The sequence below is a fragment of the Cnephaeus nilssonii genome, assembly GCF_951640355.1.
Source record: "Cnephaeus nilssonii genome assembly, chromosome: 2".
Classification (NCBI taxonomy): domain Eukaryota; kingdom Metazoa; phylum Chordata; class Mammalia; order Chiroptera; family Vespertilionidae; genus Cnephaeus; species Cnephaeus nilssonii.
This window is the reverse complement of record NC_137073.1, coordinates 73307863-73333828: the sequence shown is the minus strand read 5'-3', so window position 1 is coordinate 73333828 and position 25966 is coordinate 73307863. Positions and strand designations below refer to the sequence as shown.

Below are 25966 nucleotides of genomic sequence, written 5' to 3'. Positions count from 1 at the left end.
GCCTCACAGGAAATCATGAGACTACGACCATGCCCAAGGGGACACACAGGTCTAATTTCTTCCTTACTGCATGAAAGAAAGATGGTGAAATGAAACTGCACTGGATTGTTACAGACCACCACGTGGTGGATCATCACTGCCTCACATGTGATGCCACTTGTAAATGGATAAGCCAGATGTTGGGAACTGTACTGTCAGCTACGTATACTTGTCACTTTTCGTAGGTTAGGGGGACCAAAGGATCCCTGAGGGTGTGGATTGGGAAATCTCTTCTGAAGAAAATGGTAGCCACACTGTCAATTTTCTGGAGAAAGAATAAAGGTGGTCCCCACCCACAGCCATGGCCGCCATCGTCGCTGCCCCTGGTCCAGGGGCTCCCCTGCCCCCAGAAGAATTGCTTCCGAAAGGCGATGTGGAGAAGACTGAGGAGGAGCTGGGAGAGGATGACGATGACGAGCCAGATGAGACCCTCTAGGGGAGACTCTGGGGTCTGACGGAGAAGCTTCCGGAGAGGATCCAGTCCGAAGCCGGAGCCACTTTTGATCTCTCCCTCTTTGTGGCTCAAAAAAATGTACTGGTTTTCCAGGGCAGCCTGGTGGATTGGGACAGCTTCCTTCATGCTCCTGGTTCTTCCTGTTGTCTTTGAGACTGAGAAGCTGCAAATGGAGCAACAGCAGCCACTGCAGCAGCGGCAGATACTCCTAGGGCCTAACACAGGGCTGTCAGGAGGAATGCCAGGGGCTCTACCTTCACTTCCTGGAAAGATCTAGACTGTTACTGCTCTACTTGACCTGTCTTGGTGGGAGAAGTTTGAAAATTCAATACTGTTGGAACTGATTTTTTTTTCTTTTTTTCTTTTCGGCACCAAAAAAAACCTGGTTGGGAAAATTTCCCCTTCATTGTCTCATGGAGAGACTCCCAACTTGCAACTGTGCCCTGCAAGCTTTCCTGACAAACTTCTCTCCTCACTCTGACACCAGTGCATCCATGCAGATGGTCACTCCAACTCAGGCCATCCCGCCTCTCGCTAAGTTACTCCTAACCAGAAGGTCTCCTCAGTGTCTGCTTGTGGAGTAGGAACTGATGCCAGTGGGAAGGATGTACCCCTGACAGTTAACGACGGTTTTGTTTTGTCATGCACAGTATATGAAATACAAAATGCATTACAGCTGTGGTGTAAAAGCAGCCACTGTGGATGTCTATGTATGTTGGAAAAGAGGGAGGGCTGGCAGCAGTGTTAACCACAGGATGGGTACGGTGGAGGGCAGAGCGGAGCTCACTTCCTCTGCACATTTTGGCCATGAGACCTGTGTGTGTGTCTAAGACAGAAAAAAAAAAAAAGTCAGTGCTCACTTTTGTAATTAAATATTTAAAATGATTAAAAAAAATAAAGGTGGCCTTAGGTTAGAGGAAGAAAGAGCTTCATCTTCTCTCTTGGTTGGTGACAATAGGACCAGACTCTGGTTAAGGAGGACATGATAGAGACACATAACAGTAGACGACAAGATGACATTGGCTACTTGTGACTGAGGACTAAAGAGGGAAATGGCTGCAGGCAATGGCTGACTGACTCTAGAACCAATACTTAAATTTCCATTTTATGTTTTTTTCTTTTGTATGTTCTAATTCTCTTTTTATATTTTTAAGCCTTCAGTAAATTTTTAAGTGCTACAGTCCAATGTTCTTCATGTGGGGAATTAGGAATGGGGCTGTGTTTACAGCTGAAACAGTAGTTTAGGAATGTGAATTTTGCCTCCTTCTGTACTCTTCCCTGAAGTCAGCTTGGTGGTAGTTATCAGAAAATTAAATTGACATTCTGGCTGAGTAGAGAGTCACATGCAAGGCAATAAGCTGAGTGCAAGTGGACACTATTGCCAATGTGAAACAGCTTCCCCACCTCCAAAGGGAGGAAATTGATTAGGGGATAGGCCATATTTTGATGTTATATAGATGGGACTATCTAGTCAGTAGATATTTTAGTTGTAGATGTCAGTCACATAGAAAGAGTCATTCATGCCAGCTAGGCTAACTTGGCAATTAAATTGTAACAGCTTGTGGTACTTTATAACTACTATAGAAAATGCAATTGAAGAAATAAATTACCCATGGTTAATAGTTAATTATAAAATAGTGAGATTATTACCATCTCCAAAATGCCTAATATTGAGCAGAATATGATAAACACAGAAAATTGAGTTTATACCAAATGAAAACCAGATTTAAAACGAATGCAGCCTGCTTCCCATATGAGTTTCTCTCTACAATCTCTTTGAAAAGATTGAAGGGACAAGTTGACCATCAAGACATGGAAACAAATGTTTACATGTTAAAACAGGTGTTGTTTGGCATCAGTTTGTTTATGGGCCAAAGGTACAAATTTCTCCTGTTTCTTGGGAAAATTCTGTGGTTTTTGTTGCTGTCATGTCATAATTCCTATAATGCTGCATAGGAGTCTTAAACACATGCTGAAGGGATCATTTGCTTTCTCCTATAGCAGTGATGGTGAACCTATGACACGCGTGTCAGCACGGACACACGTAGCCATTTTTGATGACACGTGGCCGCATGCCGAGGATGAAACATTTGCTGCTCCTGAGGATGAAACATTTGCGACTAGAGTCTTGGAGTTAGTTTTTGCCTCAAAGTGACACACTACCCGAGTTATGCTCAGTTTTTTGTCGAAGTTTGACACACCAAGCTCAAAAGGTTGCCCATCACTGTCCTATAGCATGGTGGGAAACTTAGGATGATTTGCAAAGTACTGTAGTTCTTCAAAGGCACAAACATTTATTTGTTTATTTATTTTATTATTATTTTCAATTCTCACCCAAAGATATTTTGCCATTGCTTTTTAGAGAGAGTGGGAAGGGGAGAGACACACACAGAGAGAAACATTGGTGTGAGAGAGACACATAGATTAGTTGCCTATTGTATGCTCTCCCCACCACCACGAGGGCCCTGGCTGGGGAGGAGCCTGCAGCCAAGGTATGTGCCCTTGACTAGAATTGAGCCCAGGACCCTATAATCCACAGGCCAACCCTCTATCCACTGAGCCAAACCGGGTAAGGCAAGGCACAAACATTTTTAAAAATGTAATTTAATATGGGCAGCTAAGAGGAAAGTGCACATAAAAAGTAAGTACCTTTTTATTTTCAGCATCAATTTTGTCACAAATATGTTGCAGTTATTCTGTGTAAATATAAAATTTCTGCAAATTTTGACAATTAAAGAGTCTATTTTGATTGGTAAGATAATACAGCTTGTTTGAACACAATTGTGAATTTTACATTCATCACAACAAACACTTACACTGTACAGATATTTTAATGAGCTAGAACAGGGGTTGGCAAAACATGGCGTGAGGACCAAATTATCACACCCATATTATCTACATGACTGGAGTTGGTCCAACTGCAAAGTTTGAGGGCACACTCTCCAAGACTGCTATCACTCTGACACTACCAGGAAGTTTGGAAGATTCCAAAAACCACCCAAACCTAATGAATTTAGTAGTTCACTAGAAGGGTTCATAGAACTCACTGAAAGTTATTATACTTACAATTATGATTTATGACAGGGAAATGATACACATTAAATTCAGCCAAAGGAAGAGAAACATTAGACACAGCTTAGGAGGGTTCCTAAGGCAAAGCTTCCATTGTCCTCTCCCATGGAGTAATGACCCATTACCGTCCCAGCATCAGTATTTGACAATATCCATGAATTGGTGTCAGAGTTTTGTTGGAGCTTCATTTCACAGGAATAATGGATTAATTGATTACCCACATGATTGAACTCAGTCTCCACGTCAACTGATACCACATGACTCAAAGTGTCCACCCTAAATCACATGATTGTTCTTTCTGGTATGGCCAGCTAGCACCCTAAACAAAGACACTCCTATTAATGATGACATAGATTGCCTTCCAGAAGCATTTTTATACCTGTTGATCAAAAGTAAATTAATTATACATTTAACATATAATTAATGCCAGTATCAATGTTTAGTCCTAAGACATTAATGGGCAAATGTTACTGATAAGCAAAAGGATGGTATGTAGGGAGTCTCCTTGCGAAGGTTGGATTTAAACCTCTGAACATTGTTTTGTGCTTTTGTGCATTGAGTAGGTTGATTAAATTTTGGGAAAGATCCAGCAGTAAAGGCCTTGTTGTTCCATCAGTAAACTTTTACCAAGGGCCTCTTTTCAGCAAGATAACCACCAGGCACACAGTTCTCCAATCTTTCACTTATCTGCTCCAGATCATGTGGGAGAAAAAATGGTGAGAAAAAAGTGGTGATTTACATGCTAAGGCACAGGTTATTGGATTCAAAGCAGTTTTTTTCTAGATCTGTAAAGTCAAAAAATTTTCCCCCCAATTCTAAGCCCTGTGAAGATTTGGCCTTTTTTACGCATATTCCATATAATAAAGAGGTAATATGCAAATTAACCCTCACACCCTCACAAGGTGGCTGCCTACGACCAAGCCGGCAGGGGGGTTAGTGAGGGACGAACAAACGACTGAACAGCAGGCTGCATGGGGCAACCAGGCCAGCGGGGAAGCTGTGAGGGGCAACCAGGCCGGCAGAGGGAGCAGTTGGGGGCAACCAGGCTGGCGGGGGGGGGGGGTGGTGCAGTTAGGGGTGACCAGGTCGGCAGGGGGGGGCAGTTGGCGGTGACCAGGCTGGCAGGGGGGGGGGGACAGTTGGGGGTGACCTGGCCAGCAGCGAGGGGCAGTTAGGGGTGATCAGGCTGGCACACAGAGGCAATGAGGGGTGATCAGGCTGGTGGGGGCAGTTAGGGGCGACCAGGCAGGCAGGCAGGTGAGCGATTAGGAGCCAGCAGTCCAGGATTGTGAGAGGGATGTCCGACTACTGGACATCTGGCAGCTGGACATCCCCCGAGAGGTCCTGGATTGGAGAGAGTGCAGGCTGGGTTGAGGGGAACCCCCCCCCCCATCCACGAATTTTGTGCACCGGGCCTCTAGTTATTAAAATAGAAACTAAGCTACATTCTTTCTCCTGAACTTATTTGTAGGTTGTTACAGTAATGGATGATCATTAAAGAAATTGAAAGTAAAGTAGAAAAAGAAAACAAATAGTCTATTATTTTATCTATCTTCTTTTCTAATTTTAGATATTAAAAATGAAGTTGTACCTTTCCTCTTCATACTCTATATAACTTACCTTTTCCCATTTATTATTATACTTGTTCTTACAAATTATTACACATTTAAAAAAAACATTTTAATTGTTATATAATAATCCTTGCATGGATATAGCATTGTTAATTTAACAATTTGACTTTCGTTTTCTACATTTTTCTCAAGTGGTGTTTTTGTTTTTTTGTTTGGTGGAGTAATATACCAGAATATCATTCCAAAATCCTTTTTACAAATTTATGCAAGCTGATAGGATAATCCAGAATCTTTCCTCTAATGGATATCAATTGCTTATATAATAAAAAAACACATGTATTTACATGAGTTAAATTTCATAATCAAGTCAAATAAGTTTATTTATAATTTTATTTATTTTAGCAAATACTAAGATGTATTTAATACTATATCTCATTTGCATGTTTAATTAATTGAGTTTTCAGAAATGTTGAATATGAGGAAGAACAAAAATTAGTGTTATCTAGGAAATATCAGTGAAACTTATCTTGTTCAATGTGGTTTGGCTTGAAATGGGCGTCCCTGGGTAAGAGGATTAGAGGATGCCCTTTACAATTGTGCCACCCAGTGTGGTTTTAATCTCAGCTCTGTCTCCTAGCTGTTGTCCTGGATGCCTCCACCCTGTCCCCTTTTCTCTGCAGGTCATTCTATCATGACCTCCATCTTCCACCTAGAAGTGCATGACACTGCCCCCTGTTGCCCAGCCTGACCCCTCAATCCACTCTCAATATTGGCAAGGTTCTAGGTTCTGAAGTGAGGTTTTTTTTTTTCCTCATGCAAGGCAGAACTGTCTGTTGTCAGTTCCTTGCTGTGCTTCTAGTGATAATAGCTCTTTATTTATCTTCCTTTCTGTTACAGCGTTTTTCTCCCTAGAAATTTGGCATGAGTTTCTGAGGGCTTGATCGGAAGGCAATTGAGGGATGCATCTCACACTGCATCCAGAATTGTCCTCCCTCTCAGACCTCAGCCGATGTCCACAGAATAAGCTTGGACTCTTCTACTCCCTCCTCTTTCCCTGAACTCTTTCCCCACCAACCACATTGCCTATGAGAGGATAAAGAAAGAGTTTCTGTTCCCCAGTGGCTTCAGGGCCCCAGGCTTAGAGGCTGGCTGTCGGCATCTCCCACTGCTCCTCCCAGGATGATCCTTGATCCTCTTGAAGTTGTTCTCTGGCAAGCCTGTCTACAGGCCACCCTGACATGGTTAGACCTCTCTGAGTTCTCAACTTCTTAACTTGAGCTAATGCTCTGGAATCCTGATTCCATTGATTTAGAAATTATTAGACTTGATTTTTTTGTATTAACATGTTTAAATTCTCACATTGCTAAATCTCCATTGATTTTTAAAAAATTCATTTGTGTACCAGACAACAATTTAATCAGGAAACTGGTCTAATACCCTTGTGAAAATGTGATTTATTTCTTCAGAACTTTGCCTGACAAAGTAGCTGTTTTCTGTTCTTATTTTATGATCATTGATGTTTCCTTGCCCTTTATGGTGAAAAGTGGGTGACAAAGCAGGCAAAGGGAAGGCAAATGTTTTTTTAATTTTATTTGTTTTACAGAAATTTTATTGTTTCTAAAAAATCTTTTTAGGCCTGGCTGGCATGGCTCAATGGTTGAGCATCAACCTATGAACCAGGAGGTCATGGTTCAATTCCCAGTCAGAGCACATGCCTGGGTTGTGGGGCTTGATGCCCAGTGGGGGGCATTCAGGAGGCAGCCGATCAATGATTCTCTCTCATCATTGATGTTTCTATCTCGCTTCCCATCTCCCTTACTCTCTGAAATCAATAAAAAAATATTTAAAAAGAATTTTAGAACTCTTTACTACAGCTATTATGCACTATAATAAAATATAGAATTTTATGGCAAAAATTCAGAATGTATGGTGAAAACTACTATTAACAAAGCAAGTAACAAAAAGAGATTAGAAAAGCCATTAGGTGAGTGCAAATTTGATGTGAAAGAAATTTCTTTGGCTTTATCCCCATCCATCTATCCCTCCATCTGTAAATCCATTTATTTGTCCATCCATCCATGCAATCATTCACCTTCCACCTATGTCAGATGTTCTGACCATCAAGGATGTGAAAATGATCAAGGTGTGGTGTATGCCCCACAGGAATATATAATCTAGAGGGGGACAGAGATGTGTCAAGAGGTATGACATTCCTTTGGCCATGTCAAAGGACAATTATAAGGAATGTTTTACATGGTTCCTCAGAGAATCTCCACTGGGATTTGAGCCCCAATTACCCACAGTTGTGAACTGCTTAATACTTGCTCCTTTATTGGCTTTCCTTTACTTACTTCATTCTTCCTTCTTCCTCACTCTGGCTTCCTTGGAACACCATCCACATACACTACTTGTATCCAATTTCCTTGTCACTTTTACTCAAGGTCCTGCTTTTGACAGAACCCAATTTTTGTATTTAATACAAAATAATAATTTCTATAGATGATAAAGATATAAGCAGAATTCTCCTGTTCTATAGAGGATGAAACAACTAATTTCTTGAGTAGGAGTTTCCAGGGAAGTTTATAAGTCAATTGCAGGAGCCAAAGAAAGGAAGAAATTTGAAATTTATAGTTGAAAGATAAGGTTCTCCAATTTCTTTAACTAGAATTCATCATGGGATATGTAGTCCTTGGATGATATAATGAAGGCTAATTTGCATATTTCCTGTTATTTGAGTGAGTTACATATGCCTGAGTTTTTATGGGCTTTTGGGATGAGTCAAGGATGAAATAATTTGGAGCTAATGCCCAATCCTTGAACTAAGCAGTTTGAAGAACAAATAATAGGAACAGGTCTATATTTTGACCATTGAAACCATTCCTTGGAACAGAGAGGATGGTTGGAGGTAGGAGAATATCAGAAAACCCAGGCTTGGTCCAAGGATAATGGTTGTGGTCAGGGATGAAAGGACAGTTTGCTTGCAGCACTATATGGTGGCTTTCTACTGTCTTGTAACCAAGCTTCCAGAGCAATGTGTGCCAGATTCCAAGATAGAGGGGCTGTGAAAATTTAAAGAGTGCTAAAAGGAAAAGTTGTGATTCATCAAAGCATTGTAAAACACTAAAATCATGAGAACCTCACTGGGGAAACCCATTCACCAGAACCTAGATCTTTGGCTAAGATCTCTGGAGAGTATGTTTGAGAAGGTCCATACTAGTGTTAATGGGAGGAACAATGTCCTCCCTCAGCTCCAGAGCCTTAAACTATACCAAGACACAGGCACAACTATCAAAGTTCCAGAGGTCACAAATGGAGGAAATCAACTGTGGCAGCTGTCCCACAGACTCGTCAGATGGAGGAGGTCATGCAATACAGATGGGCAAGAGCTCCAGCTCTCAGACCCAGCGACTATGGATATAGTTATCCACATCCTTCTGGCTGTTTCTCCCCAGTCAGCTGGTAGTCGACATTGGGTTATAATGGCATACTTAACCACCAAGATTATGGCACTTCTCTTATTGTTGTTGAACAACAACATGAAATTCTCTCCTGGGGCAATATAATAAAACCTAATATAGAATGTGATGACAAACAGTACAAAACTCCAGATATAAGGTGTCTATTGATCATAATAATTCTTAAAATAACTTTCAGATTCACTTCACCTCTGAGTTCCCATTTTCTCATTTGTAAAAGAGAGATAATAATACTTATCTTCAAAGGTATGTCATATATAAGAAAATGGGTGCTGAGCCTCCAGCATCTCAGTACCTGACAATGCCAGACATTTAAGGTAGTTCAGCTGTCTCTACCTCTCCTCCTGCAAGGTAAGCAAGAGAATAGCTGTTCTAAATAAATCTGATTTCTTTTTTAAAAATCCTCAGCATTAAAGTAAAGAGGGAGCATCTGAAAGTAACCTTTCTTTTTTAAAAGACATGATAATCAGGTTTGGGGTACTTCTTTGGGAAGATCAGAAATGGGTTAGATTGCTGTGATTATTTCCTCTCTTACAAGAGTTCCCTAAAGATTTATACATAATTTGCAATTTAAAAATTATAAACTGTTTTTCTTTTGAAGACTTTTGTGAAATTGCATAGACATTAGGTAATATCAAGTATGATTACATAATTTATGGCTCATGAAACAAACAAAATCAGTTTTCTGGAATTGTACCTAGATAAAAATAATAGTAGTCTGCCTTCTGTCTCTTTACACAAATGATCCAATGTAGTCACAAGCCTGTAATACTTATTTTACTACATTTATATATTGCTATATATTATATATTACTATATTTATATTTTACTATTAATGTATATTTGTATATAGTATATATGTACAGATAATATAGTATGTTATATACTACATAATGTATTTTACTATAATACTATTTTACTTTTTCTTATTTTTTATAGCATTTAAAATATGATCACTGATAAATGCCTCCTTAATATATAGGCATATATATATCTGTATGTTCATAATGTACATATATACACTGAGTGGCCAGATTATTATGATCTCTGAATGCATAATAATCTGGCCACTCAGTGTATATCCTATATAATAAAATGCTAATATGCAAATTGTCCTCTCAACCAGGAGTTCAACCATCAGGCAGGCTGGCCAACCACCCATGTCCCCTCCCCCTGGCTAGGCTGGCCGGACCCACCCATGCACGAATTCATGCACTGGGCCTCTAATACACACACACACACACACACACACACACACACACACACACACACACTGAGTGGCCAGATTATTATGCGTTCAGAGATCATAATAATCTGGCCACTCAGTGTATATACACAATAATATATTTCTGTCTTGCAAAATAAGGATAACTTCACCATAACATCATTCTTTTTTTTTGTATGTGCAAAGTTGTTTATTGCCATGTTCGATGTTACATTTAAAGGTAACACATTAGCCCTAACTAGTTTGGCTCAGTGGATAGAGTGTCAGCCTGCAGACTGAAGGGTCCCAGGTTCGATTCTGGTCAAGGACATGTACCTTGGTTGCGGGCACATCCCCAGTAGGGGTGTGCAGGAGGCAGCTCATCGATGTTTCTCTCTCATCAATGTTTCTAACTCTCTATCCCTCTCCCTTCCTCTCTGTAAAAATCAATAAAATACATATTAAAAAAATAAAGATAACACATTAAATGAAAGCATAATGGTTAAGAAATTACGGCACATTTACATGATGAACTATTTCATAGCTAAAATATGAAATAACTACTATATAATGGGGAAATATTAATAAGGTAACATTAGTGAACAATATAGAATATATAATTGAATAGATAAAAGGATTTAATCCATGCAAATAATACATGAACCATAACATTCTTATACAGACTCTCCTAGGAAATAAAATGAGCTCTGCAGTTAGTTCTTGCATCACACTGGCCCATGCCATTTGAAATTCGTCCATGGTCTTTCTATGAAGTTAACGTTTAGAATTCAGAATTTCAGTCCAGAAAATTTTATCATAGCAGCTGCACAATTCTGTTCGTATCGACTAATAAATTGCTTGCTCTTAATCTTATATTTGGGCTCACTCTAGCCAAAGATGTTATGTGGCAATCCCTTTTAAATATATTTTTATTGATTTCAGAGGGGAAGGGATTAGAAAAGATATATAGAAACATCAATGATGAGAGAAAATCATTGATCAGCTGCCTCCTGCAAGCCCCACACTGGAGATTGAGCCTGCAGCCTTGGCATGTGCCCTGACTGGGAGCCTGCAGCCTGGACATGTGCCCTGACTGGGAATCATCAACGTGACCTCCTGGTTCATAGGTCGATGCTCAACCACTGAGCCATGTCAGCTGGGCGGCAATCCCTTTTATAGGCAAAGTAACACTAAACACAATTATTTCTTGAGAACCTTCTTTGAGCAGAATGCTGTTTTTAAGCTCTGTGAATAATATAAAGAAAAATTTCTCCCTGTCTTCAGAAGAGAGATAGATACATTCATTCACTCCAAATATTGTGAGATACCATATATGCTGGGCATGTACTAATAATTTATACCCCTAGGATATGGTATATCATGAGTTCTATAACAAAGATTCAAACTGTTTTAGATACTATGGGAAAGGAGAGATAAATTTGGATTAGGGATAGCGAGTATCGCTCTATTCAGGACATATTATTTGAAATTGGCCACGAAAGATTGATTGAACTTTGACAAGTGGAAAATGAGAGGGAGAAGGACATTCTTGGTAGAAGGGACTCTATGTGCATGTACAGTCTTAGTTACACTGAGACTCAAAATATACATTTATTTTTGTTATGCTTATTGTGTCCTGAACTACAGAATACTTTTATCCTATGAATCATAAAAGAACAACACTGTGATGTAATTATCTGAAGGATACCCAGACCATTCAGCCTTTTGAATAGCATATAATCATAGGAAAGGATGATTACTTTAGATACAATTGTTTGGGCTGGAGTTAGCTTAGGTGGTGAGCTTGGAAGGCAGTTAGCTGGATAATGGGTGGTAGTGTAACTACCTTACAGTTCTGTAGGTCAGAAGTCCAGCATGGATCTCATTAGGTTAAAATAAAGATGTTGCTCTGACTGGTTTGGCTCAGTGGATAGAGCGTTGGCCTGCGGACTCAAGGGTCCCAGGTTCGATTCCGTTCAAGGGCATGTACCTTGGTTGTGGGCACATCCCCAGTGGTGGGTGTTCGGGAGGCAGCTGATTGATGTTTCTCTCTCATCAATGTTTCTAACTCTCTCTCTCTCTCTCTCTCTCTCTCTCTCTCTCTCTGTAATAAATCAATAAAATATATTTAAAAATAAATAAATAAAATAAAATAAAGATATCAGCAGGGCCAGGTTCCTTTTTGGAGAATCATTTCCTTGTTCATTTAGGTTGTTTAGCAGAATTCAGTTCCTCATGGTATCTCCATTTCCTTGCTGGCTGTCAGCTAAGGGCTGTTCCCAGCTTTTAGAAACCACTCAAATGCCTTGGCTCATGAACCCCTTCCACCATCTTAGAAGCCAGCAATGCTTCTGCCTTCCACTATTAAGGATTCATCTGAACCCACCTGGATAGTCCAGGATACTATCCTCCTCTCAAAATCCTCAACCTTAGTCACATCTGCAAAACCCCCTTTGTCAAGTAAAGTAACTTCTTTGAAGGTTCCAGGATTAGGGTGTGAACATTTTGGGGGGTACCATTATTTGGCCTACCACACAGTGCCTTCTCTCCTCTGCCACCCCCTAGAAGTGTAGCCAGTGGCAGAATAGAGAGCCACATATGCTCCTGTTAGGGTGTCTGTGGGTATCAGTAACAGCAGTTACAGCAGCAAATCTGGAAACTGGGTCCACTGAGAGACATGATAGATTTCAGTTCTAAGTCATTAATGTATCTAGAATCCAATGAACCTTTTGAGGTAAGAATTGTACACTTCTAACTAGATGTTTTCTCAACATTTACTAGCTATATGCTAGCCAGTATAGAAAACATGAAATTCAGACTACAGGCCCCTGACCATCAGATTCACAAATCGAATTTGTCAGAGAGAAGCATCATGATAACAGTGTGAGGCATGCCCTGAGGGGCCGGGGCAGTGTTAGGGAGGGTTGAGCCATTGCCACAGATAAATAGAATGGTAGAGTTGTCCAAAGGACCCGAGATATCATTTAGTCATGTCCTAGACCTTTCAGGAAACTTCTTGGGAATGGACCCTACTCTTATATCTAGTACCCTAAATTATATCCAACATATAAAATATTGTTTACTGCCTAGTGGGTGTTCAGTGAATACTTCTTGACTCACTATGTGGAAACTCAGGTCAGAAGGGTGAATTGGTATGATTAAGGTCACACAGCTTGTTTATGGTAGAGCTGGATCTAGAAACTAGTTTTGATTTTTCATTCATTGTTCTATCAAATTTAGAAGGCAGCTCCTGGAAAATGAACTACTTCAACAAATGAAGCCTCCTGTATGCTTTCTTTCTACCTTGCATATAGCATCTCTCCCCCCTTTATAAAATATTGCTAACCAAATCTATAAATTTCATGTCTGCGTCATGAGTCAAGAGATCTGAGTTCTGTTCCCAGTTCATCTGTTGACTTTCTTTATGGCTGAAGCAAATTACTTCACCTGTCCAAACTCAGTTCATCTATCATGAGAAATGCTAAGGCTCCTTTCAGCTGTTATGCCCTATAATTCTACATTTCATGAAAGCTAATGAAATAATAAGCTTACCCGTGGACCGAGCATACCCCTGAATATCTTTATATCAGTGTTCTTTCTTAAAGTGTCATCAGAACAGCACCTCTATCAGAATCACCTGGGGTGATTCTGCAATTGTTAAAAAGAATGAATTTGATTAATAATTGTTGATTTGGAAATATTTCCATTAGGCCATACTTCCCAACCCTTTTTACCTCTATAGTCATAGTACCCATAAAAAATAATTATATTTATGTGGTTTACTGGGGTAAGAAACCTTAGACTGTCTTTTTGCCAATGCACATCTCACAGAAAACTCTGCCCTAAGTATCATTAAATGAAAAAAATAAGTTGCAGAAAAATATACAGGGTGTCCCAAAAAATGTATACACACTTTAATAGCTGATAGTTCAATTTTGGAAATGAAGTGTATTTTTAATAAACATTGCCTTTATAATTATTCAAAGTGTGTGTATACATTTTTTGGAACACCCATATATCTGTTACCATTTTTTTCAAGACAATGCCAAAACTCTGTATAAGTATATGTCTGCATGATTATGTATTATATATTGTATATGATTATGTGAGTGTTATGTTATGTAAATTATATGTACAATATTATAAGAATCTTAAAAGGAACATACCAGGTTGTTAATGTAAGGAAGAGAAAACAGAAGAAAAAGGATAAAAAACTTAAAAAAGGTGAAAACACCGTATGTATGCTATGAACCTATTTATGCATTTATGTAAAATAATGTATTTGTATATAAAGACATTTAAAAAATAAAAAATTTTTCAGATTCAGGGCCTCTATCTTAGATCCCTTAAAGCAGAATCTTAGGGATAGGAGATGTGGAGAGGTGGGGACCTGCACATTAACAAGTATCTCAAGTGATTCTGGAACAATGAAGTCTGTAAATTTTTGCATTAGGTGTTAATGTCACCAGCGGTAAACAGAGCATATTTGGAAATTTCCACCCTGCAATTTCCACCAGGCAGGCTCAGCTTATCCTCATTGTCTTGGAACATATTAGATGCATAATAAATAGCTGCTGATTATTTGGGTCATTTGGAGGACAGATGGAGGGAGAGAGGGCGGAAGTGGTGAGAGAAGCAGATCAGCTGGGCTAGATTAAGCCTAGGAGAGAAGAGGAAAAGCACCTGGGAACAATGGGCCCGGCCCCTTGGCCATTTGCAGACATTCAACAATGCTATTTGTTAGGCACTAAATTCATGAGGGAATTTTTCCGTGTCTTATTTCATTTACTTCTTCAATAATCCTTTACAGACCCAAAGAGGTGAAGTGAGTAGCCCACGTAATATCATAATTAGGATTTTAACATATAATTGGGTTTTGAGCACTGAAGAATCAACCAGATACGATGCTGCTGCTAATAGGAGGGTGAGCACAACAGATTGTTTGCTCTTTTTCATATCCAGAATCTTGCAGCTCTGCCAGGATCATCCCTGTCAGTTGTTAGTTATTAGTCGACACTCCTAGTCGGCTGCCCAGAAGCAGCTTGTCATATACCCTAACCTGCATCCGCCAAAGACAGATCACAGCAAAATGTGATTTTTGTTTTCACAGCAGGGAGAAAGTGTTTCCCAGCTGACTTTGCATAGCACACACAAGCCTTCAAGAGGCCAAGGCAACTTCCAAATCTTCCGCACCTACCAAGTGAAGATAATTCTGGCTCTTTGTAGCTTCATCTGCTAAGTGCTTTTCTGTTAGTGCAGAAGGAAGATGAAAGTAGTGGAAATAGATACCCTTAGTTCAGGGGTATGGTAACAAATCGTTCAAATAAATTCCTTACGCAAGCCCATTTTTCAGTAATCTCATCCCTGGTGTTGGGGAGGGAATAGGGAAAAACCAGAGGTGTATGTTTTGTGCCCAAATACTTGAAAGTCAACAAAACGGCATCTTTTTGTTGTGCACTAATATTAACTTGATCTCTCGACTTGTGCGCCTCCCCCTCCCCACCTTCCCCCCATTTCCGAAGTAGCCATTTTGCAGATTCCAGAGGATGGGAGCTGGGGCTGGACCCAAACCTCTGCGGAGCCAATCCGGATCAGTAGCTCCGCGGCTGATCTCCGATTTGGCAGCAACCTAGAGGGGCCGGAAGACGGGAGGCTGGGTGTGCCAAACTTCATTAGCCGGGCCTCCAGGACAGTGGGTTTGGAGACCGCTGCAGAGCTTCTCCCTTCCGCACGCCTCTCCGTCAGCAGCTGTGAATCAGTGTGGTTCAATAGCCACTAGCTCCCAGGTGTGTAGCCCGCGTCTCAGGCTACCTTCCCAACCTGGGGCCGAGGTGTCCGCGGACATATTCCCACCTCTTCTCCAAATCCCATGTGGCCCGTTTTAAATCGATGACAACACCATCAAGTCCACCTAAACCGGTTGCTGCTCAAAATGAGAAGCGGTCGGGTAGCACCTGCAGGGGTTGCGGGCTGGACCCCCCCAGTTGGGGGCGTGCAGGAGGCAGCCAGTCAGTGATTCTCTTTCATCATGGCTGTTTCAATCTCTCCCTTCCTCTCTGAAATCAATAAACATATTTTAAAAAATATAAATAAATAAAATATCCATGTTATAAAAAAAAAAAAAAAGACGAGCTGCAGAATCTCAGTCGGGCCCAAGGACTGCAGGGCGGATTTAGCAGCTCTCGAGTCCCAGCTCCAGGCTTCCTCCGCCCCTATTCAGTTGTAGCCAAAGCCCGGAGCGCGGGATTTCCCCGAGGAACGGGACGGCGAACGGGAGCGGCGGCGCGGCCGGGAGCCGGCGCACGGGGCATGCTCAGTGGCGCGGCCGGCTGGGTGGCCCAGCAGCTGTACCCGGATCTGCTCGGCGCGGCGGCGACGTGAGCGCGCAGGGGGGCGGCGTCCTCGCCTCGTCTCTTTCTCTGCGCCTGGGTCGGGTGGGTGACGCGGAGCGCGCGAGAGAGATGTCGGATTTCGACAGTAACCCGTTTGCCGACCCGGACCTCAATAACCCCTTCAAGGTGAGCGTCGTCCCCAGCCTCCCCCGCCGCCGCCAGGAGTCATTGTTTGTGCAAACAGACAAGTTCCTTCGCGCCCACCGCGCCCGCCCCTCTGCTCCCCTCGGCCGCCTAGACTGGGGCTCCGGGCCGCCGCACTCCTCTTGGGGTTCGCGCCCGGGCCCCCGCGGCACTGGTTTGCGGGGGGTGGGGGGGTCGGAGCGGAACCTCTTCAGCTCCGCGTCGGGACCCCCTTCCTTCCCCACGTCCCCGACTGAGGAGCGTCATGCCCTCCCCCCGGGAGTGGGCCCGAGCGCCCGAGGGCTCCCGGCCCTCCTCTCGGGAGCGGGCCGAGTGGGAGCGCTGGGCAGGTGGAGTTGTCACCTGCCAGGCAAGCTTGGCTGGCCCGGCCCGGCCCGGGCGGCGGCGGAGCGGGAGGGAGGCTGGCCCTCCGGCGGGGTTGTCATGGGGACCCGGGGTGGCGGCGCAGAGCTCTGCCTGGAGTGATGGCTGAGGTGTGTAGCAGAGGTGAGGGCACCGAGGACGCTGCGATTTAAAAAAAAAAAAAAAAAAAAAAAAGATGGTATTTTTATTTCTTAAACTTGTGTTGCGCTCAGATACACTTGTGTTGCGCGGCCACCCCTCTCTCGACATTTAGGCTGAGGGGGAGGGTGTGGTATCCAAGTTAAAAACGAACACACCTGTAAAAGAAGAGGGCACGTGGACGATCGCCTTCCTAACCCAGCTCCTCTTAGGGAGGGAAACGACGGGATATTTTCCAGGCTCCTGGTGCGTCACCGGTTCTCCGGGCTGTTATCAGGATACCATTTTCCACGTGAGCTGCTTTCCTTCTTGGAGACTAGACCTTATTTACCAACCACAGCCTGGGAAGGGTTTGGCTCCGAAGCGGGCCGAGGAAGGAGACGAAGGAGCTCATTATCTGCGCTTGAATGGATGCAGTATCTAAACAAGTAGCTCTTGAAAAGTACACCGGGTTTGATAAGGAGCCCCGCTAGCTTAGTACGTGGAAGTTGTTGCCAAATGTTGGTTGAAGTGGTTTCTTCATTTCCCCTGGATAGATGCAGTATAGTAACCTTAATTCGTAGCCTTCACAAAATGAAATAGTAACTTTAATTTGTGGTCACGTAAGTGCCACTTTTGGTGTGTGGAGCTTACCATTTCTTCTTTTTACTCCTGGTTTTCTCTCTTATTAAGAATCTGGAAGAGAAAAAAATTCCCCAATTTTGATTTTTTAGCCCGATAAGTTGATGGAGGATTGTGTTAATTGGATGATCCTGGTTATAATTGACAATTGGACGCACTCTGTATAAACAGAATAGACCCAGTCACTATGCTTTGCCTCTGATTTCACTTGAGAAAATTCGGTACAACTGGCATGGAACTTTTCAGGTTTTTACAGATGCTATGGTTGCATTTTAAGGAGATTTTTCTCACTCAGAAGTGTAGTATTTAGTGTTCTATCATTCCATGTTGTGGAAAATCTCATTATTTAGTCATAGAAATTCTAAAGAGATTTTTCGTAACTTGCCAAATGGGTGTTATTTTAAGGTATGTTAACCTGTTAGATTTTCCTAATTCACTTAATTCATTAATGCTGTTTTTCAGTGTCTGACAGTGTGGCTATCGGTTTTCTATTTGGTCATTCCATTTCATAGCTTATTTTATATATCTGGTTCTCTTTTATTAAAACTTTTTCTTTTATTGAATTTATTGGGGTGACAGAGGTTAACAAAATTATACAGGTTTCAGGTGCACAATTCTGCAACACGTCATCTGTACACTGTATTGTGTGTTCACCACTCCAAGGCAAGTCGTCTTCCATCACCATTTATCCCCCCTATACCTTACTCCCCCTCCCCCTACCTCCTATAGCTGGTGTTCTTGCTATTGCACGACATTGTCTTCTTCTTAGCCCAGAATGCTCTTTTGTGACATCTGGTGTTGCCATGACCCTTTCCTCTTCTGCCACACATAAGGTTTCTGTACTAATTCTAACCTCCAAAATAGTTTTAAATACTCATTGATTGTGGCATAAAATCATAAACTTTTTGTTCTTTATAAGTGGATGCACCCAGAGGATAATTTTTATTCAGGTTCATAAAATATTTCGAGGGATGGATAATTTAGGCCTAAAGAAGACCTGATTGCACACATGTTCCTGTTTATGGTCTTTCCCTGTTTTTATTGACAGTCACAGCACAGTGCATCTGACCCTTTATCTTTAAATTTGTTTCCAGCTGCCCTTCCTCTTTCAAAGTCAAACTTGACATCTATAGCATATTCCTTCTTCCTTCATTTTTACCTTCCTTCTATGTAAATGAGATTTTTGAAATAGCATTTCTGGTCCTCTCTACCTAAATATAAAAAGTTTCTAGATCCATCTTTGTATTACTTTATAATCATCTTTCTTTTCAAATATGTTAATATTTTCAATATTGTAAAATAAAGTTCATATTTTCAAAATATATGATGTATTTTATATTTGGCAACTACCTAATTTCTTCTTGATTAAAAGCTACTTGATTTCCGTTGGTTTTTCAGAGTTTTTAAATATTTCTTTTGCTTCACTTTTATGTTAGGAACACATTTTGTCACATCTTCATTTGAGCCATGTCATGAAAATAATTTCTGAGGATAATGTCTTTAGATAATGTGACAGTGGTTTACTTGATTTTATTAGCTGTTGTAAAGTTATTTGCTGGATTCAGTTCATTTTTTGATTGACTGCTTTATTTTAGCAGTTGTGATAGGTTCCGTTAATGAGTTTATGGCCTTTGATTAATTTTCATTGTGCATCAAGAAACTTGGAATAACTGGAAATGTGTAGTAATCTGAAAAAAAAAAGATTATTATATGGTTGTTTTTGATAATCCAATCTTGAATAAAATGCGGTTTTAAAGCTAGAGAGGAAAAATATTTTCTGTATAGTCCATGTATTTATTGAATAATTGCTGAATGTTCTTTATTCTTTTCAGTTATTCATTCTTTCAACAACTATTAAAGAAACATTTCTGTTTTAAAGGATATGAGCCTAACATGGCAGCAAACATGCTTGGAAGGTGAAATAAAATGAGAGAGTTTAATAACCAGAGGAGAGATCAGTAATATAGAATCTTATAAGTAAGTGCAAGAGTGTATGAGTACAAGTCAGAATGGGTGTAACTTGTTCAAAGGAGGGAACAGTAAGTGGCCAGAAAATTTTCATGTCTCCTAATATGATTTAGTATACGGTATTAATGTGCTAATTGATTGTGTTAGAAAATTCATTTTAGAAATAACAGTTTCTTAAAATAGAATAAAAATTTCAAAGTTGGGAAAGGAAAATCTTAAAATGTATTTAGTTAGAGCTTATTCTATGTATGATAAAAAGCCCAGATACATGCTATTTTACATTTGACAACGATCCTAATTTCTTTTTGATTAAGAACCTTTTGATTTCTATTGCTAACTTGCAACTTGCTCATTGTTGTTTTTTTTAAATCCTCACCCGAGGATATTTTTCCCATTGAGGGAAAAGGTGAGGGAGAAGGGGAGGGAGAAAGAGAAAGAAACATCGATGTGAGAGAGACACATTGATTGGTTTCGGCCAGCATTGGCCCCTACTGGTTCCGGGATGCAACCCAGGTAGGTGCCCTTGACTGGAATCGAAATCGAGACCCTTTAGTGCACAGATCAATGCTCCAACCAGGTTTTGCTCATTGTGTTATATCCAGGTGTAGGTAGTGCAGAATTGGCATTAGAACTTAGATCTCCTGATTCCAAGTCCACTGCCGATGGCACTCTATTTGGTTGCATTTTCCACACCAGAATTCTTGTTTTGTATTTGGTGCATTTGATCTTGGCTTTGTCACTAACCAACCATGAGACCTTGGAAAGTTAGCCACTCTACATCTCAGTTTACTATTCTGTAAAATAGGATAATGGTACCATTCCTTCTCCATAGGATTGTTAATAGGATTAGATGAACATATATTTAGCATGTAATAAGTACTCAATGCATGATGGCTTTAATTTGATAATAAAAACTAGTATTAATAGTAATTCAAGGAATTGTATTTAATTATGTATAACTATATTATTCTTAGCTTATTAATTTGGTGAAGTTCATGTTCCTTTTGACTCTTCTAGAGTGCTAGTAGTAGTTTTTTGGCAGGTCATAGTAGAGAAATTAAGGCCAAAAATAATGAAGTGATTTGCCCTGAGTCACCCTGCTAGACTAATTCCAGGTTGTCTGAATTCTAATGCTTTGTCACTGCATATGCTTCCTCTCTAATTAAGTAACTCTATTAAAATGGAGCACAATGTCCATTTTGTTTTGGCCTCAAAAATTAATTGTACTTTATCTCTTAAACATGTCTTACAACTCAGCATTCTTATTTATGTTATCTTTTAAGTTACAGTAATTTTGAAAGTATTCTAAGAATTTAGTTGAAGTTGAAAATTGAAAACCTTGTCATTAAAAAGTGACCCATAATTCAAAGATGTTATCCATTTTGTTTTCATTTACATTAAGTTGATGTCACTCCTCCCTTACCCATTTAAATTTTAAGATTGGAGATAGTTTAGCATTAGGAAAGGATTTTGAGGATTTCTTCTGTGATAGTCTTAACATTGCAAACTTTTATTTTTCTACATTAACATGGACCTTGTGATAGTAGTAGTTATGGTCTATGGTATTTTACATTCAGATCAACTGTGTAAGTTCCCACTCTTTTTTCTTAGGTTGATATTTTTAAAAAGCATGTATTGTGCTGCTGATTATATTTCATCAAATTAGGATGCATTATTATTTACCACTGTCTCAGTTATCTGTCACTGTATAACAAATAATCCCAAAATGCAGTGGCTTAAAACAATTATTTGCTCACTATTCTTTTGCTTAGCTGGTCAGTTTGTTTACTTTTGAATGTTAGTGGCTGAAGTCATTCAGGTGGCTTCAATCATCTAGCCCAGCAATTTTCAACCAGTGTGCCATAAGAGTTTTTAAAATATGCAATACCTGACTATTTAGTCAGAGGCACTGACCCCTTTTCCCTTAGATTGTCACATAAAAAAATGACAACAGCCAACACAACAATAGCCCTCTAGCATGAATGCCCTGTCTTGAACCATAAATGTATAGGTCATATAATAGAATTGCATCTTATTGGTCATGTCCCATAGTAAGGTTGCATCTGATTGGTTAATTCTTGGTACCAGAAATCCTTATATACAAGTATAGGCACCTCATTTTTTAAAAAGTCACTTTGGAGCAAAAAGGGAAGGTAATTACTATTATTATTATTATTTTTTGTAAATCAGAATTATACCTGTTTTTGTCAGATTGGCAAAAAATGTAATTTTTTGTGTGTGTGTGCTGTAGAATTTTAGTAATTAGTTTATGTGTGCCATGAGATGATGAAGGTTGAAAATTGCTGATCTAGCCCCTTCACTGAGGCTAGATTGTTTAAGAAAGTGGTTGGCAAACTGCGGCTCACGAGCCACCTGCGGCTCTTTGGCCCCTTGAGTGTGGCTCTTCCACAAAATACCACGTGCGGGCACACACATACAGTGCGATTGAAACTTTGTGGCCCTTGCGCAGAAGTCGGTTTTCGGCTCTCAAAAGAAATTTCAATCGTTGTACAGTTGATATTTGGCTCTGTTGACTAATGAGTTTGCCGACCACTGGTTTAAGATGTCCTCATTAAAGTATCTCGCATTTACCTGGGGCTGTCAGTGGGGGCAGCAGTTGGTTCTCTTTCATGTGGCCTCTCTACTAGGAATAGTTTAGGTGGTTTACATAGTGGCCACATTGTTCCATGAGGGTAAGAGCTGACTTGAGTCATTTCACTTCAGCTACATTCTGTTAGTCAAAACAAACCACAAAGCTAGCCCAGATTAAAAAAAGGAGTGGGGAGGATTAGATTCCACTTCTTGATCAGAGCAGCTGTGTCCCTCTTGATACAGACCTAGGAACTGGAAAGACATACCCAGAATCAAATGGTGAGACAGTTGCAGGATAACCTCAATACACACTTCTATTCAAATAGGGGAGGAGCGGGAGGCACGATTGCTGGTCCATAGCAAGTCTGAAATCCAGCCAGGTTCCTGTATTTATTGCCCCCTACTTCAGGGGCAATGAGTCTTTTTGATTAGGTACCAGTTCTACTACCTGGAAGTCTTTCCTTAATCTGTTACTTTCTTCTGCTTTTGGCTCCACCTTCTGAGAAGTCATTTTTCTCTGTCATAAATGACCCCTGTTTGCAGCTGAGCATTTTCAGTCAGCTTCCTACTTGTTGAAAGTTGGGAGCCCAAAACCTCCCTTCATTTTGAAATGTCTCAGTTCCTTTTAGTTCAGATTGGCACAACTCTCTTAATAATTTCTTGTTAATCTTAACAGGGTTCAAACTGTACCTTAAAACACATCCATTATTCTTTTTGAGACAGTTGTTTTTATGTAGGATAGATTGTCAGGGTGCTTTGGATCAACACTCTTAAGTTATTTAGAAAACCTTTTATCTAGGTTGAGCATCTTCTATGGCCAGTGAAAGCTCTCAGGCAGATATAAGGGGAGGGCTGCTAATGGGAGTGGGGTATTTTTTACCAAACTAGTATTTGAACACAGTTTTATTTTGGTCCCATGAGTCTAACAATAATCATAATGGAGATGATGGTGACTGTGAAAAATTTTGAAAGTAAACTCTTACTGAAATTACCAAAACAAAGTTTTTGTGTGGCTTTTTTTGGGAGTACAATTAATATTTAGTAGTGCTGAATGCAGATTCAAGAAATTTATTGGACATTTTCTTAGTATGATTCACCAGTGTGATATAGTTTCTGACAAATATATATTGGATTAATGAAATTAGTGATCATTTTTAAAAAATGAAAGTACAATATTCTGTTCTGATCTATCCCACAGGTATGCCAAGTACATATTTAAAGAGTTGTTTGAACAAAGTAGAATGTGCCCAGAGAAGACAGAATAGTCATGAGTGTGGAATCAAGTCCTAGGAAGAATAATTGAAGTTTAAATTACTTTATTTCCTTGATGGCTATATGATGTTGAAGCATATTTTTATGTGCTTATTTGCTATTTGTATATCTTTGGGAAAATATCTATTGAGATCCTTTGCCTATTTTAAAATTGGGTTGACTTTTTTGTTATTAAGTTGTAAGAGATTTTTATATATTCTGGGTACAAGACCTTTATCCAGTTATATGACTTACAAATATTTTCTTCCATTTATTGATATTGTTTTTTTACTTTCTTGTTAATGTGTGTTGAAGCACAAAAGTTTTAACTTTAAGTCCAAATTATCTGTATTTTGTGGCTTGAATTTTGATATTGTATCTATGAATCCTGTGCTAAATCTGAGGTAATGAAAATTTAATTCTACGTTTACTTCTAAGAGTTAATAGTTTTAGCTCTTTGAGGTAATTTTTGTTGATGGTGTGAAGTAAGGTTGAACTTCATTCTTTTGTATGTGGATATCCAGTTGTTCTAACACCATTTGTTGAACAGACTGTTTTCCCCCCCATTGAATGATCTTGGCACCTTTGTATTTTTTCTTAATCTTGCTAAACAAATGGAATATTTTATCTAAAAAGCTCTTTATATTTCATGCAGAATGGCTCCCAAATACCTGATGATTGTCCCTAGAGTATATATATGTTAGCTTGCCCAGCTTTCAAAATTGCCAGAGCTAGTGTTGCAACTGCTTCTAAATCTCTGCTTGCTTTAAGATGTTCTTTTTTTTTTTTTAAGAAACAGTGTGATAATGGGTTTTATACTTGTTTTTAGAATATAATTTTGAACACACTATCAATATTACCAACTTGATTTTTTCTTTTTCCATAAAAAAAAACACTTCCATTTATTTTACAAAATACAGATGAATTACTGAATACATTTTTGCATATAAACAAAAATGTTGGAACCTCTTAAACTAATAAAGCAAAGGAATAAGTGTATTATTGTAAGGTGTTTTGCATGAGTGTTGTGAGATCAAACATTGAGTATTGGTGGGATAAAACTAGGAAGAAAGGATTTGTAATAGTTATACACTGATAACTTTAACTTGATTGTTAAGTTAAACAAGGAAAGATAAATACAACACTTGAATGCAAGAGACTTAGTAGGTGTAGCTATTAAAGGTTTTTGCATATCAGTCAAAACAATGGATAGTGTAGAAACATCATTACACAGTAAATACAGTGGCCTAGTTGTATACATGCTGTTGGCAGCCATTGTACCTGTGGGAATCCTCTAATGGTCGTTAGAATCCTCATATGGTGATTTGGAATATATACCATATATATAGAAAATGGTGAGAAATGAAAGTGGAAAGTGGTGGGAAAAGAGTAGGAATATTGGCTAGTCATGGCAAGGAGCTGGTATACTAGTGTAATTTTACTACCATTTAGCAATTTCCCTAGAGCTGTTAATAGTTTTAGGTTGATTTAGTCAAGCTTGTCATTTATGTCCTAGCCCTAATTTTTTTGGCATCTGAGTCATAAATTTTAGTGAATTTGCTTGCAAGTAAATGGCATATTGTAAAAATGCAAATTAATGTATCCCCCAAAATAAAAAGAAGTATATTACATGCTTTTTCTATTTGGTTAAAACAACTTTTTATGGAAATGTTTACATTTGAATATCAGGGGAACTTAACCACCATGTAGAGTTGAGTTTTCAGGAAAATATTCTATGAACTATATGTATTGCAGACAAACATTTCTGCGTCCTTAACCTGGTGTTAGGGGGATTAGAGGAAGGAGTAAATGAAGTTTGCAGAGCTTTGTCTTCCACTAGCAGAGGGGAGTAGGTAAAAGGGTGGCTCTAGAACCAGGCCGCCTAAGTTTGCTTCTCTTACTTCCTAGCTAGGTGACATTAGGCAAATTACTTAATTTATCTGCCTTCCGTATATAGTTGTTTTTTGTTTGTTTGTTTGTTTGTCTTTTACATTTCTTAGAGTTCCAGGAGTTGTTTTTCCCCCCGCTGAATCAAAGATGGGAAGCTCTTAAAATAACAGATAAAGGAAATAAAATAATGGTTCAATATTATCTTTGGTTGCAACATGTGATTATTTATATTCCCTTTTTTTGCCTATATTTTTTAAGGCAGACTCTAATTTTTATTAACTTTTGGGTATTAACAGAAATAGTAACAAAGACAAAGCATACAAATTATTGGTTGTCTTACAAAGTTTAGGGCTTTTTATATATCACAAGAACTGAGGGTAATAATGAGAGCTGTTTATTTTTATGACAAATCACCTGGTGATGTTAAGTTTTCTTTTTTTCCTTTGGAAAGTTGTGCACAATTGTTTAATGTCGGTGATTTTTGAAGAGGACTTTTCCAAAGTGGCTACACCATTTTATATTCTTGCCAGAGGTTCTTTTTATGATATTTGAGTTTGTTCTTAATGTTATGATTACTTTTTGAAGTCATGGGAAGCTAGCAGGAGGTGAATTCTGGTCTCACAACTGGAATTCTGAACATTCCCGCCCCACAGATAAAGAGAATGCTTAGATTTGGTGGTACTATGATTTTAAGTACTGGCCTAGGGAGCTTACATACCAAGTTATCAAGAGTAAGTTTTGTTTAGCCAGAATTTGTTTCATAAGAAAATCTTCTATGAACTATACATTTA

General features: G+C 39.5%; 1 protein-coding gene and 1 pseudogene across 3 annotated transcripts in view; both read left to right on the top strand.

Moving 5' to 3' along the window:
- Window positions 1-340: 340 nt before the first annotated feature.
- LOC307111257 (mitochondrial import receptor subunit TOM22 homolog) lies at window positions 341-848 on the top strand (annotated as a pseudogene). The gene has a single exon. The product of its transcript is annotated as a mitochondrial import receptor subunit TOM22 homolog (transcript).
- A 15309-nt stretch (window positions 849-16157) lies between these two features.
- SCAMP1 (secretory carrier membrane protein 1) overlaps window positions 16158-25966 on the top strand; it is a 71980-nt gene continuing 62171 nt past the window's right edge. Inside the window, exon 1 of one of the 2 annotated variants that reach the window (XM_079798720.1) lies at window positions 16158-16334. In XM_079798720.1, the coding sequence (XP_079654846.1) occupies window positions 16278-16334 (57 nt within the window). In that variant the 5' untranslated portion in view covers window positions 16158-16277. The remainder of the gene's footprint in view (window positions 16335-25966) is intronic. The other variant, XM_079798719.1, reaches the window with a different exon arrangement.